Source organism: Nematostella vectensis, chromosome 1 (genome assembly GCF_932526225.1).
Source record: "Nematostella vectensis chromosome 1, jaNemVect1.1, whole genome shotgun sequence".
Classification (NCBI taxonomy): domain Eukaryota; kingdom Metazoa; phylum Cnidaria; class Anthozoa; order Actiniaria; family Edwardsiidae; genus Nematostella; species Nematostella vectensis.
Window position 1 is genome coordinate 20,636,045 of NC_064034.1, and position 16,143 is coordinate 20,652,187.

Sequence of the window (16,143 nt, forward strand, 5' to 3'; positions counted from 1 at the left end):
TGAGGATATTCGTGGGCTAATTTATGCGCTCGATTGTTGAACCTTAGCAACATGCTACAACAAAGCCATGGAAGACCAAAAATAAAGCCGTGATATTATGTTTGAACCACCAGCTTTATCTCAACACACAGGACTGCAAGGAAGGGGTTTTAGTCAGTAAGGTACTGTTATTTGAATCTATTTTTTGGTTCTTTTTGAGGTGCTATGTAAGATCGATGGTCATTTTGGGTTGCAATGTCAAATGTTCTGTCCTTGAGTTCGCGTGTTTAGCATCAAAACACTCGTTATAATCCACAGCTTTCCTCTTAGACCAAAAAATCCCTTAACATACTGTTATAGACTTCTCATAATCATATACCACTCTTAATATCATTGATTTAGTTTTACGTGGAATCTTGCGCTGACTGTAATTCTATACCCATGAAATATCGTACTTTATCTTTGTGTGTATGTTCGTCTAGAATGAAAAAGTTTAATAAAGTCATTTATTTTGACAGAATGGAAGACATTGCTGAGCAAAAATATGAACCGTCTCCCGAGAAGAACGAAAAACCCAAAAAGTTGAAAATCAAGAATTCAGGCGATATTGATGGTGACCACAGAGTGACTTTCACCGTGACGATCGCCAAAGCATTCCAGACAAGTATGTAACCGTATCTCTCGCAACCATGTTTGAGAGTACAGACTGCTGCAATAGGGGTTTAGGTTTTTTATGCACAATCATTACAGGAACGCTTATCTATTCGCTGGCCTATTTAGAAAACACACACATATACAGTATGTATACTACACATTTGAATTTGAGTCTTGATACTTGTATCATTTCATTAGTCAGTCTTGGGTTCAATAAACTTGGCTATCCAGGATTTGCAGTAGAGGAGGGAGGGAATAATGTACTTTTTTAATATCTGCTGAACTTGGTGATGCTTCAATGAAAGTTTTGCCTGGCTCAAATCATTCCACTGCTTTTTAATTTCCTTTATTTGTCATTGTTTGAATAGTTGAGGATGAGCCAAAACCAAATCTCAAAGGTCTTGGGGGGCTCAAGGGTAAGCGTCGGGTGTTTGAGGCACCAAAACCACATAATTATTACCATCTTGAGTACAAACTGATGCCTGATGATGCCGAGACCATGAAGACAGATGTGGTGACATATGGAGTAGCTGCTAAAATCTACATGGAAAGTGACTCAAAAATTCTTAAAACCTGGAAAGATGGTAACAAGACTTGGATAGCCTGGACACACAGGTACATAAATGCTTAGGAAAGGGGTTCCTTGCTCACAACTAATTTAATTACAGTGGAACCCCGCTTTACGGACACCTGCTCAATACGGACACCCCGTTTTTCTGGAAAGTATTCAAAGTCCCAACATAAGTCTCATATATTCTCTTATAATTTAACCCGCTTTATGTGGACACCCGTAAATACGGATAACAGACACTTTTACGTGACCCAAAAGACATTTTTCATAAAAAAATAACCCCGGTTTAAGGACAAAAGAAATTTGAGTCTTTCAGGAGATTGATGCACTTTTTAATAAGGTACTGTATTTCTCGAGTTCTTAATCGGATATTATCAAGCTTTTCTTAACCTAATGCTCTTAAGCAAATAGACACATCAAGTATGCTAAAAGATAAAACAGAACACAGTAAACAGTGCTGTGTAGAACAGTCACAAAGCTAAGTTAGCGTACCAGACTATAGACTAGAAAAAGTCAGAGTGTACAAAATGCCTTCTGAGCAGAGTTTTAACAACCTTTGTTGAATTACAGTATAACAGATTCAGTTAGAATAATTGAGTTGAAATTGGCAATCGCAAGGACGATTTGTTGTTGTTGTTGTTGTTTATAAAAATATTGCTATGAATTTGAGTAATAAAGAAATAACGGGAACATGTCACTAGTTTGCAGAAGTACACTTCATCCAAATGTTACTTGATACACAAGTTTTAAAGATGTTGTTTTTCTGTAGCATGAGTTCTGAGTGTGTAAAATGCATTTTTTAATTTTTTTTATGGCAGCCCGCTTTATACGGACACCCCGATAATACAGACATTTATGAAAGCCCCTAGGGTGTCCGTATTACCAGAGTTCAACTGTACTAAGATCTGGGATCCATCACTATGGAGCCCCTGGTGAAATAATTATTGTCATTTTTTTCTATTTACAGTCACACACTGGTCATCACTCAAGAGATTCTTCTCAAGATGTTTAACCACACACTGGAATTGAAGATTTGGGACATGAAGGATAAGGTGTCACCCAGGGCTAGGTTTGATCGCCCTAAAGCCTTCCGTTTACCTGCTGGTGGTGATGATGATGAAGATGGCGGTGTCAGGTCCCTCGTCATGAGGCAATCAGTTGCTTATAACAACTTACAGCCCAAGCCTTCTGTCCTCCTCCCTGGTAAGACTTTCAATGACCTTCACAAGGAGGGGGGGGGATTTAAAAAAAAGACGGGTAAAAAATTAATGTTATAGGGGGTCAAGAAAAAAGAGTGAGTGTGCTAGAAATGTTGTGTGCTAGAATTTGTCTACAAAAAGGTGGTGAAGAATCATCCCTAGACCTGGGCCTGTCATTTGTAATCTTTGTTTTTATTTGTTTTTATCGAGGGTAGCATATTTAACCGAATATACAGTTTTCTAACATATGGCCCTCGGTTAGTAAGCACTTCACTGGGGGTGGTCACTGCCAGAGGGTTTATTGCGTCCCCAGTGGTTCTTTTACGTCCCTTCGGTTCAGGTTAGTGTAGTGCAGCTTGAAGAGACGGGACCTCCGGTTTAGTGTCCTTATCCGAGAAGACTGGAAACACGGGAGAATAACTTCAACTCACTTGTGACAAATTCGATTCAAGGCAGAAACCCGGAAAAATCCCCAGTTTGAGCCAGGATTCGAACCTGGGCCACAGCGGTGAGAGGCACACACTAGGCCACCCGTGCTTCCCCAAATGTCATTCAGGGGTGCATGAGAAGGATTCTATATAGCCCCAGGGGTGACACTTCATTATGAACATATAAGGCTTATGGGCAGAGCCAGAAATTTTTCATTCAGTATTTTAAACAAAAAATGAGTGGAAAAAATCTTATACAAAAGGAAAGGGGGCAGGACCCCGCTAAATGTGACCCTGGGCTAATTAACATCCTACCAGGAATCCTTACAAAACAAAAGGGGTTTGTGATAAATTAAAAGTAAGCTTAGTCATCTAATGACCATGCCTAAGTCCTTAGGCATGGTCAACAGATTAACCCATTAAAATAGCTTCTAAAAACAAGTTCCCTGTTATCATTGAATTCCATATCATTAAGGGTCATAACAGTATAAACTTTAAAGGTTGATTGAAAATTTTTAACAATTGTAAAAAAAACCTTCCAGTCCCCTCTAACTATTGGAAAACTCTACAAAAACCAGGGGATTTACTTGCCTTTGTATCAATTTCTAGGTGATGTTGAGGAGAAACGTTACTCCAAAACTGCACCAGGTACCTTTCAGACTGACAGGAAATGTGAAAGCAAAGAGTCAGAGCATAGTCGCGCCATTACAGCTCCATCTGTAAGTTAAATGTATCCAAACATATAACACTGTGGCAGGATGTAATATTCTATGGTTACCTGTGTCATCACCATTATAGAACTAGGCCTAGCTTATCTGCTCCTGGTTAAGGGCATTCTTTCCATCTATTGTATTTGAAAGAATTGAGTGCATCAAACAAGAAGCTCATCAGCAGGCTAGTCCTTTATAATGGTACATAACAAAAGTGTACTATATTATACAATGGGAGGCCATGAAAGAGCAAGAAAAACATATAAATAGTTTATTCTGATTACATTATAATTTTTCTTGTTTTAATTCCTCTCCCTCAGACATTCCGCTCCACTTCTTTTTCCTCCGAGACACCAACTACTCTCGGTATGCATAGTCTAGTCAAGGTGCAAGTCAGAGTGGATGATCAACAGACTCCACAATTTGGCCGACTGGCGACTTTAGCCGGAGTTACTCCACCCATGACCCAAGAAGCAGTAAGAGACCTTGAGAGCAGTCGCATTTCTAAGATTAGAGTGGACGAGAGTGCATCAAGAAAGCGGGTTCGTAGTAGGATCACTCCAGATGATTTACATGAAAGAAGCAGCAGTAAGTGCAAGTTGAGTTATATCATATATCAGTTCCAAATCAGTATCAAGTTGGCATGATTATGTTTACCGTATGCATGATACTAAGATCTATCTTCTATTGTATCGATAGTACTGTTGGAATGGCTAAACATCATTTATGGCTAAACATACTACAGTAGCATAGTTTATCTCACTTTCTAACAACTATTTTGCGAACCTGGAGACCATCAGTTTTTATCTTAGTAACTACCTAAAGTTATCTTAAGAAGTCTAAAACAGTTGTGTTTTATAAATCTGGAAGGCGCCCAGTAGTTATTCAATTGACAGTAATCTGATATCTTCAATCCACAGTAATTGATATCTTCAATCCACAGTAATCTGATATCTTCAATCCACAGTAATCTGGTATCTTCAATCCACAGTAATCTGATATCTTCAATCCACAGTAATTTGATATCTTTTTATGTTCCAGAAGCCAAGAAGGCAGGGGGGAAAAGCCAAGCCAAGCGTGAGCAAGCTGCAGCAGCTGCTGCTCAGATTCGTGCTAACGGCACAGCATCCCTTGCTATCAAAATGTCTCTTTTCTTCTCTGGAATGAAGTCCATGACAACCAGACTGGAAAAGGCCGCAGGGCAGATACAGGACCTTTACCTTTCTGTTGCTCTAGACAAGCAGTTGCTGTCACAATCTCAAAAACAAGAACTCAACCCCATGGTCATCAAGGTCTGCTCTGCTAGTAGTATGCCAAACAAGCCCTTGAACTTCAAGCAGCTCAGTGAAAAGTAAGTGTGATTTACCTAAATGCTTCAAGCGTTTTTTCTTCAGAAGGTATGGTTTTTTTCTTTGGAAGAAGTGCTTTTTAGGATTTCAACACATTTACCCTATGTTCTATTGCTTGTAGACTTCTTTCAACAACGTCCTTGAAACATCTCATATTCGTGGTTTTGCTATTTGGCTTAGAGATATAGACTCTCTTACAGATAGACTGTATGTCGAAGCAACAGTATTACAAACTATTTCAAATGTTTTTACTCAATATTGTATTTTAACAGATGTCAGCCCGTGAGAGTACAATACAATTTCTTCAAGGAACCAACCCACAATAGTCGAGGTCGTGACCACGGTCGAGAGGTCTATTGGCAGGACACGAATGTCGTCCTACTTGGTACCATAGACAAAGAGGTGCTTGCTGAGTATCTGCGAGGGCCGCCATTAGAGATAGAGGTTCATGACAGAGATCGTAAAGCTGAAGACAAGAAAACAAAGCCTGTCCTATTTGGCGAGAATCCAGAAGACGAGATGATCAACAATGTGGCGCTTATCGCAGGTGAATACAAACACCATCTTCATTAGGGAAATAAATCGACACAAGGTTGAAGAGTGTTTCGAGTGTTAGCTCCTCGTCAACGAAGGACTAACGCTTGGAACTACAGCTAAGGTTGTGTTTCCCTGATTCCACAACGCCCAAGCACGCCACCTAGTTATACTAGTGATATCACTTTTTTCACTGGATTTTTGTCGATGCTTCTCAAAATCAGGCTCTTTCACAGTCTATTTATGCAGCAATCCTATTGTCCATTCTGCAACTTATTGTTAGCGAGAATGGTTCCAAATTTTAGTGCGATGGGGTGTTTTTTTTTATCTGGGATGGTATGACATCCCATCTATTTCAATCATCTCCAGTGGGTTCATTTGGAAAGGCTGTTTGCGAAACCATTTTTCCGAATCAACCAACTAGAAAGCCGGCTGCTCGCTGGCTATCCCTGGAGACTTTCTACATTTTAATTGCGAGATAATTACAGATTGCTAGTGATTTAATAAATATTCATTTCTGCAAACCTGAGAACTCTCGAAAATATACATAACCTGTTTATCGCATGTTCATTTTCAGGTCGCCGTACCACTCATAATCCGTTTGAAGGCAGAGGCAAGACTTGGGACCCATATGGTATCGCCAGGTTTGACTTGTCCGGTCTGCTTGTCGGACAGAAAATGCTCCAGCTCCGGTCCCCCATCCAATCTTGCCCGATACCTGAAATCAACATCGGACATGAGAAGCAAGATGGCCCAATAGTCGGACAACTTGGAAACGTAGATGGACCGGGTGAGTAAAGGCTGTTGTAATAAGTAGAGCTGCTAGGTAGGATGTATCAAACCTGGGGGGTTTTAGCACGACTAAGTAATTCCTTATTATTTCGTTTTATTTGTACAGAGGATTCTCCTAACCCTGCGGCTAACTATCTCGAAGCTGGTAGCGAGTTAAAAATCAAGGTAGAGCTTGCCTATCCCATCAACGCCAGCACACAGGACAAGACCAGCATTACAGAGCGAACCACCTCAGAGGTAAAGGCCTGTGAATGTGTGCTGAGTTCCTGATCATAGGGGACCGATGGTGGTAAAGCCCGAAAGCGAGCCTTTTACTTTTACGTGGAGTATATCAACGTTTTGTAACTTTTTATACCAAATTTCAACATCTGTGTGCTCAAAACGACCCCAGCATTACGCTAACATTTTCCCGACTTTTACGCGCACTTTTGTGAAGACGAGATCCCATTATCGGAGCTTTTTTCACATCCATTCCGTCACAGCTTTTTTCTTATCCATTCCGTCGCACTCTCTGTTGTAGTGTCCATTCGGCAGAATCGTCTACATCTTCGAGTATTCAAACGCCAAGTTCTTACGTCAGCTTCAGAACCAAGTGACCGATATCAACGCGGAGGCACTGGAACTAGGCACTCTCCCACAACATGTGATCGAGGCTGCACTCTCTACCTACAAGCTGTCAGAGTATGTCATCTTCATCTCTATCGCGTTGAACAGCATATATGATAAGATTATATAAAGGTGGTCATTTTTCTATGAGGAGGCTACTTCAAACAAATTTCCCGGTTATCTCCGATTAGCTATTTACACACGTCTTTTTCCATTATTGCATGGAATATTTTATCAAACTGGGATGATTAACAGTATAATAAATTTGCTACAAAACAACGCATACCATTGCATTCGTTAATTTGCCTGTTCTGTTTGCAGAGAGCAGAGAAAGAATAAGACTTTGGACATCATCACCGGTTTCCAGGTAAAAAGCCATCCAACCAATCAGGTTACAGTTGTGCTCTCACTGTAATTGAACTACTGTTGGAATTTCGGGGTAGACTCTCATAAAATACCCTCCGTTGTCATTTTCATGTTGACCAAATTGACTGAGGTGTAATGGTTTCTAATGGTTTATTTGTCATTGTAGGTGCTGGACGGTCAATTCCATATCTTTGTGCTGGAAGGCCTCGCGGACCATGGCGTCAAAAAGTTGTGGGGAAGTTTAACAAGACCAGAAGAACCAGGTAGGAGGTCGATCCAATATTTCTAGGACGTCCACTAGCAAATCATCAAGTTTTGGCGCACTTTCTTTCTGATAGATAAATGTTTTGTTGCAGATGATTGAGAATGTTTTTGTTTTGAGCCTGCGGGCACTTTGGCTCTTTGAGTTATCCCACCAAGTGTCCCACGTGCTCTTACCATTTGTGTCGTTTACTCGGCAGACTCGCTCAAATTCAACGTGTTGTACAACTCTGAGATGCGGTTCTCCAATCGACTGTACGCGCCGTTAGACGTGGACCTGTGTCGAGTACGACTCCACGAACCGCTGACCGTGATAGTGCAGAACCCTCTTTTGTATGTGAGAGACCTGGTGCCGAGACCCTGCTTCGACGCCTTGTCAAAGCTAGACAAGGTTAGATTAAATTCTGTCGATAACACAATGATAAGAATTGCGGATAATGATGATGACGTCGATGGTAATGATGTGATATTTTGACGTGATCTGATGATAATGGCTTGATGATAATGTTAATATTTTGTATTGTTAATGATAACGATTACAGTGGTGATGATGGTCATTAATTATTTTGATTATATCTGATGTTCGTGGCAATGCTTTTGGAAACGTTAAAACGACGCGAAGATGATGGTAGTTATTGTTGTTGTTAGCCTCGCTAAAAATAGTGACCACCAAACTAACCATTTTCGTTTAAGTGTAGATGTTGCGGGTGACTAAACTTCGAGAAGCGACGAGAAGCGATCTCTTCCCGTCAGCTGACATGGTCATCTCTATGAGCCGGGAGTTTGGCGTCCCACTCACTGCAGAAGACTTTGGCGGTTCGTAAGTCATGATCATAGACATGCTAGCACCCCAGACGTCGCGAGGACCTCTGCCTCTTTGTTACCTTTACCTTGTCCCGCCCCCTTTATAACATCAGGCTCTATGCGAATCTCACATACACCTATTTCACCAAAGGTTGTCAGTGCAAATGGCGAATGGCAAATGGTTTTATGGGTACTAATTAATCGTAAAATAAAAGGTGTTAAATAAAGTACAGCAATGTCAGTGCCAAACATTGGTAACCTTTAATGGGTAATTGTTTTGATATATCCATATTCTTCGAGACGCATGGTTACTTTCGGTAGTAGAACTTCCATTTGCCAATCGCCATTTGCACTGACAACCTTTATTGAAATAGGTGTATATTCAAAAGGAAAGAATGTACATGGTTAAGTCGCTTCACTAAAAACTTAGTTCCTCTTTCTCTCCATGGTTACAAATAACATGTTTAACTGTTCCCTCATTTTTTTTTGTCACCATACTACATCACGAGAATAAGATCTTCTGCAAAAGATGCTTTATCTCTTTTCTCTCTTCTTCTTATATCGTAATAAATACTTCATGCATTCCACCCTATTCTATCATGTATTCTACTTCATGTATTCTATCCTGTATTCTACTTTATGTATTCTATCCTGTATTCTACTTTATGTATTCTATCCTGTATTCTACTTTATGTATTCTATCCTCTCGTGTCTAGGGATTCTGCTCTTCAATCTTTCTTTTCGTCACTTCTTTCTCGAACTCGTCTTGGTGTAAGTCTGTCTCTTATCTTACTCTTTCTTTGCAATGCTTCCTGTGGATACCTTTTACTTTGCTACTCCTTTACGCTGAAGATAACCAATCACGCCGCTTTCTGGGATTGTAACGAGACTCGTGCTACCGTGGTTAACATGTGGCCGTGAAAGCTTTAGGAAATTAGCCAATAAGAATACGAGAAATGTACGACTTGATTAGCACGGAATATCCTAGCCAATCAACGTGGGTAAAGAGTTGTCTCAGTTTGTATCAGAAAACGACAGTAACTTCCTAATTGCGAAAATCGTATCAATCGTGTCAAATCCTCGATTTTCATATGCTAATTGGCTGACTATCTTAAAACTTGAATCGTACTCTGACTAAGGTAACACGTTTCACACTATAAACTGTATTGTTTCCTTTTACTTCTGCTTCTCTTATTCAACCTGCGCTGTCTTTGTAGAGTTGGAGTCAGAGGCTCCAAATGATGACGAGGCTGGATCCGGTACCCGACTTACGATACCAGGGCCCAAGACCTCCCGGCCATGGATGCATATCCAAACTCACAATGTAAACTACGAAGAAACGCTAAAGAAACGAGAAGCGGTGGCCAGCGAGGAAAAGAGGGACTTCATCATGGAGAACATCGTGAGTGTAACACAACAGCGCCTCGAGGCTTACCTCAGAAAGAATCCGAATCCTGTTCTACGAAAATGGGGGACTCATTGCGTCCTAAATTACTTATTATTGTTTTTTACTATGTGGAAGGGACTGAAACATTGCATCGTTATATATATCGAGGATATCATCAATTATATATTATTTTCCATATAAACTTTATGGTTGGCGGGACCAGAAATTGATGGTATACCCAGAAAATCGTTATATCGGGGTTCAACTGCGGTCATAATAACATTACTCGCGATATTAGATTGCTAATACAGGCGTTTGTTTCGAGTAGCTGAAGACCCGAACCGTCCCGCGGGAAAGGCCTCACACAATAGCAGTCGACACATCAGAACTACATAACCAAACGTCGCACAACTACAGCATCCAGACGCTGAACTCCACAGAACTAGCGAGGGAGAAGCTCAGACAAATACTCGCAAAGGTGGGTCTATATTTTATATGTTTCTTCTGGATACAAAAATGATTACATCACTTTTTCATGCTTACAAGTGAACGAGTTGTTGAAGTGTAGATCTCTGCTCTTAGTATTTCAATGGTTTTTGCACAGTCTATTAATTTTAAAGTTATAATGGTTACATATACTAATACGGTTAACTTTCCCATTTAGAAATGTACTTTGCCATTAACGAATACTAGATACAAACCTATACCAAATCCACAGCAAGAGATTATTCTCTTTTGCTAAAAGCTATTCGATCTCTTGTGTGACGGTTATATCACTCTTCCTACTTATGTCACAGGAAAAAGAGCGTCGGTTTACGTACTGCCCCAAGTACCATTCCGCTACGGTCCTTCCTGTTGATCCAGATTCCGTTAAAAAAGCGTCTCAGCTAGAGTCAGTAAGAAACTGGAGAACAGCAGACGGGTTTATATACCCGGGCAAGAAGACATCACTGGCGTCTAATGTACATCCAAAGAAACCAAACAGCGCACGAGCCGACGAGTTAAACAAAGTAAGGGGATTACATTTACTGGGAATACTTGCAAGTTAGACAAAGTATGGGTATTACATGTACATTTACTGGGAATACTCACTTGAGCTCAATGACTGGATCCGTTGTAAAATTATTAATGATGTCAGGGAGCACTAGTAGAGTATTTGGTTGTGAATATGAGTTAAATTTGTTTGTGCTTTTTTATTTAAGCCGTGGAAAGAGAACATTCTTCATTCCAACATTCTAAAGCCAACGGTCGACCGGTAAGAAAAATGTTTCCTTTCGTTTAGTATGGCGGGGGCTCAGCTAACTGTCCTAACTGTCCTAAGGGCCTAGTGAACACTTTCTAGATGCGGCAAAAATACAGAGCACAAAGTCAACGTATTCCTCCCTTTTGATCTATTTAGGAAACTATCGCAATAGTTTCCTAAAATCCGCTGATGGAAAGAGATGGTATATTGCTAAGATTACAAAATGGCGGCTAACAGAGACTCTTTTTTCTATGTTTTTACTTAGGGATATCTTTACATGGCCGTACCGGGACCGGGACTTGAACCTGATCACTAAGCCTCCCCCATTCTTTGACCCTAACGTCGTACTGTCGGTCCACTCTGCGGGAGACACCAAGGAGGAAGAGATGCGGCGTGCACAGGAGCAGGAAGCGAACTGGTGGAGAACCCGGGTAGTGGTAGATGATCCCATATTCCGCACACACCGTTGTCTCACGGAGACCGAAATGCGAGACTCTGGACCTAAGGCCTCGAACCAGCTCGCTAAACTAACTGGGCTGCTCAAAGACGCTGGCAAGAAAATAACGTTCACAAAACCTGGGTTATCGCTGAGTGGGGTGCCTCCCCTTTCCGTGGTCATGAACCCCAGTGTGGACACGCTCGCTAGGGATACTGGGAAATTAGAATTACAGGACAGTGACTTTAAAAATGAGAAGAATTGCGGTTTTAATCCGGGACCTTTTGAGGATAAAGGCTGGCTCTTGGAGAAGAATAAGATCCCAATATTGGATCCCGAACATAGGAAGTACGAGAGTTTGAAAGGCAAAGACTTCCGGTAAGTCGCGAAATGTGTTTTATTATAATGGGATAAAAATATGCACGAGCAAGCTAGCAACTAATAATAGGAGAGGGGAACTACCACGGTAAATAGAACGAATAGTAAGCAGAAAGGCTGGCTAGCCAGGTTATTATAAAGAAACTGAACCAAGAATAAGTTTATTGTTATTGTAAAGTTTTGGTTCACCAACCCAATGAAAGCAAACTAATCTTCTCCAACCCTCTGCTTTCTACCGCCATCGTTTGTCCAGGCACGTCCTTGCTAAAGTTTCCCATTTAGTCAGGGGGCGGGGCTAGAAGGTTTTCCAAATAATGTCGCCTGCATCCCTGTTTAATCCGTAACCGAGATTTCACGTAGGGAAAGGATGGAAGAGGGTCTGATGCGGTATCTTTTCTACAGGGTGTACTTCAGAAATAATGAAATGCTGTACCGGAGACCGATTCAACCGCTGACCACAGAGGATCGCGACAACCACCTGTTCGCCGTGGCGAAACCCTGTAGCTAGCACGAGGGGAGGGGCGCCAAATTGCACTTGGGCTTGGCCATCTCACGGCAATCAAATGGCAATAATCAGAATTTCGAATGGCATATTTTATTTACAAATTGTTTTGGGTGGACCTCCACATAAAACTATTTTATCTTTAAATAATTTTCTATACATGTGCATGTATTTCAAATTTTCAACTCTTTTGGGCATTAAAAATCTATATCATATAGCCGTGTTTGGGATATGTAGCGTAAAATAATTTACACCTTGGGAGGCTGGTTTGGATAGAAATAATGGTTTCCATGTAAGTGTTAAACACTTGTGGGCGATAGTGCAATATTAAAAGTGTTAATTTACGGACTAATGCACTGGTTGTGGACACCTAACGCAAATAAAATCATTTCTACAAAGCAGCAGTGTCTAACTCTAGATGTGTCCTTGTTTTGCTCGAGTCTGGAATCACGTATCTACTCAGCGATCATTAATACGGAGATGTTTTGTAACGACGATCTTTAGATTGAAGTGATTTATAGTCTAATATCCTCTTCGACCATTAGTTTTACTCTAGTTTCAAGCCTCTGTCATATCAAAGAGGTGCCATCAAGGCATAATAATGTACAGATATAAACTCTTTGATACTTTTTCATTTAAGCGCGCTCCTGATCTTAACATTTCCTGGCTTTTTCTTTAGGTTTATGGCGACTCGACGTATGGGTCAACGAATAAGTAGTCCCCCCTTGATTATTTTACATTTTTGCATCTCAATGATAAATCATCTCAGTGAATGACTTAAAACAGTTAAGTTCATTTTCGACTGCTCTTCTATGATCTTTTGAATAGTGAGTATCTTGAATGTATCAGTTTACCGCTTCGTACGCATATTGTATTCATAAGATTCCTCTCGCGCACTCTTAGAACCGCAACAGCACAAGAATTTACTCAGCGCCGACTTCTTGTCTTTCTTCTGCTTGTGGTGCGTCTGGTCTACCTCGGGCATCTCATCCAGCGCCATCGTGCTACCCTTCCACCTTTTCTTATCCTTTTGCTTTTTCAAAGTCCGTCTTCTTCTCGCCTCCCCGAGAATCTCGTCTTTTCGGGAGATAGCGCCGTGGTTCAGAAGATCAACGCCTTCGGGAGGCTGCTTCTTACCGTCCGGAACGCCGTCGGGATGCTCCCGAGGACTTGGCGACGGATCACGATAATCCACCTTTTTTCGATCGATCTCACGACTAAGAGACGAGCCCTTATCGACATCGACGCCTCGCTCCTCGTAGTACGGTGACGACGAGGGACGATCTGTCTGAATCATGACGTCACATGTTTCCACGTCTTGCCCGATCTCGTTGAGGTTGGGCCTTGAGAGATATTTGATTTCCTCGTCTTGTTCTCTCATGGTTTCTTCCAGGCGCCTTACTTTGGTCATGAGGGATTTCTCGCGCCGACGCGCGTTATTGATCGAAATATCATAATCTTTTTCTCGTTCCAAAGCGTCACTCAGTTCGTCTAGTGCTTCCGTCAAATCCGTCTCCAGAACAAGTACTTTTTGGGTAAAGTCGTCGTTCAGGCGCTGAGAACATAATAGAAAAAAAATTATACGGACTACCAACTAATGCACACCGCACGCACAACACCTCTGTTGGCCAAAACAGCTGCATGTTTCCTTGCTTTGCTCGGTCTGCTCCCACTGGTTTCCTATGGTGCGTTTAGAACCCCGCACTTTCCAAACAAAGAAATCCCGGTTAAAACCCCTGGAAATAGACTACCCACTCATTACAAAGTCCCCCCCTGGCGAGGCTAAGTGCTAAGGAAACAAGCATCCTTCCCGTTTCGTTTAGAAAGGTTGCCCGAATTATACACAAACATCCATCCTTCGCCCTGTCAAATCCTGGCTATGCTAATATTCCTGTTTTTAAGGGTGGAATGAAGTGAACTCTACCAGATACCTACCTCCCGTTCCTTTTGTTCCATGTATAATCGAAGTTTGAGATCAAAGTTTTCCTTCTTCAACTCCTGGATAAGCTGTAGGAACAAGAACAAGTTTAGTTATCCCGCAAGATAATCCCGTCCATAAGCTACAACTACGGGGACCAAAGCAACCCCATCTATGCCTCTTGCCAACCCTATCGTTCGCAACGCAACTAGACACTCGAGAATACAGTATGTTCAGCAGTGAGATAACCCCCTTTCCTTTGTAAGGTCAAGCTCAAACAGCCAGAAATAAGTCACGTGAGTCACGCACCGTTTCCTGGTCCTTGAAGGACATCCCGCCGGTAGGAGCTGGGGAAAAACGATTCATACAAATATATTAGTAGCTCAAGCCTCGAACCCATAGACTCATCGGTGTAGGGGAGAGAAGCACCAACCCAAAGGTGCAGAGGTGCAGAACATATATTATATTTTGAAGTTGGTGTAACGTAAACAACAGTACTTCATGGGTAGCATATCAATGACTGAATCCTGGTATCTGAAAGCCATGCGAATGTTAACAGGAAGAATTCTAAAGCTTTAAAACCTGGATTCGTTTTTGTTCACGCTTATTTGCTTATGTATTTGATTACCAATAATGCACTGCGGGTTACGATACATGGATTCTCCGATCTCTCGCTTTTCTGGTCTTTTCTGTTTCCTACGTTAGTAATATATGTGCGTAATATGTGTATATCGACCGGTCGCAACGGTTGAAATTAGTATAGACGTTGGTCTTACTTCTTATGTTTTCAAGTTGATCAGCACTTGTGCGCGGCATTATGAAGTCGTCCTCAGCTTCGCGCTCGTCCTCGGGTCTTCAAGGAAATAAAAAGTCAGTTTTGTGGCCAGTTTTGATGCCAAGATAGTGGTATTGCTGTATGAACAAAACACAGCAATGCTCGCGCTGTTTGTGCCACCATTTTGGATCATTATGCAGAGTTGTTTGGTAACGCACTGGCAAGTGTAGTGGTGGTTCATCTGTAATACCTTTGTCTTGGGTTCAACCTTAATGGCCGATGCCAGCACTGCCGATAGACGCGGTAAAGTTCGGCGGCGCACACGGTAAAAAAAGATTTCTTGCGTGCACTTTGCTTAGTGCCTCGCGAGGTCAAAAACTCACAGTTCAAGCAGAAGAGAATTTTGCCTCAGTTGCTCGTGAGACATGAGTTCATTTAATCGACGTCCGCATACTGTGACTTATTTGAGCTTGAACGAGACTCTCATGTGCAAGAAAATGAAGGGGGCGAAGTGACGTTTCAAAAATCATAGAGCGCGAAAACACACTATCATGGAGGATGTCTTACAGAAACAAACTCCATAAAAAATAGCATTAAGAAAAAGGCGATTGCAAATGAGAAAAAGAATTCAGAAGTATTCGCAAGAACGATATAAATAAGCCATAATTTCAGGTTGGGCTGGACAGTTTTTTGAGAGCATTTTTGCCCTTGTTTTAAGAGCATTTTTTCTCATGTTTTAAAGCATTTTTTTCTTGTTTTGAGAGCATTCTCTTGTTTTGAGAATATTTTTTCTCTTGTTTTGAGAGCATTTTGGGTAAGCTGGAAATGCTCTTCAGGGCGTTCTTCAATTTTTAAACGCATCACACACACGCACACGCAAATATTTCGCTTCCTCGACATACCTTTAGCATGTTTTTAGAACTTGGTGTTATCTCAGGCTTAGCATTCTTACAAAAATGGTAGTATTGGTTGCGGGTACCGTACTGAAGCACCCTGATTCACACCGTGAATTTCCTATATTTTTAGGGCAGCAATAAGACCAAAGGGCTAAGCTCCCACCCCGTAATTCTATATGCCCATCCCTTCTAAGCGGACGTGTCTAAAAATAAATGGAAAAGTTTACTGCGATACAGCGGATGTAGACTTGTCTGAAATGCTGTCAAATGCAGTCAGTTGTTGGCAATTGTCATTAGAAATATTCCCATTTAAAGTGGAAAGTAGACCACTTGGATATTTGGAGAATCGTCTGCA

The 16,143-nt window shown here is 41.4% G+C and overlaps 1 protein-coding gene across 1 annotated transcript; it reads left to right on the forward strand.

Moving 5' to 3' along the window:
* Positions 1-8: 8 nt before the first annotated feature.
* LOC5503934 lies at positions 9-12,600 on the forward strand. The gene is made up of 21 exons (XM_032372176.2): positions 9-161; positions 498-643; positions 1,002-1,248; positions 2,172-2,407; positions 3,441-3,550; positions 3,862-4,129; positions 4,583-4,892; positions 5,163-5,437; positions 6,002-6,214; positions 6,323-6,453; positions 6,737-6,897; positions 7,144-7,189; positions 7,355-7,451; positions 7,650-7,840; positions 8,148-8,265; positions 9,471-9,655; positions 9,969-10,118; positions 10,438-10,650; positions 10,843-10,895; positions 11,149-11,697; positions 12,100-12,600. Exons 2-21 carry the CDS (start codon positions 499-501, stop codon positions 12,203-12,205), a joined length of 3,804 nt encoding a protein of 1,267 aa, XP_032228067.2. The 5' UTR covers positions 9-161; position 498; the 3' UTR covers positions 12,206-12,600.
* The last annotated feature ends 3,543 nt before the right edge of the window (positions 12,601-16,143 follow it).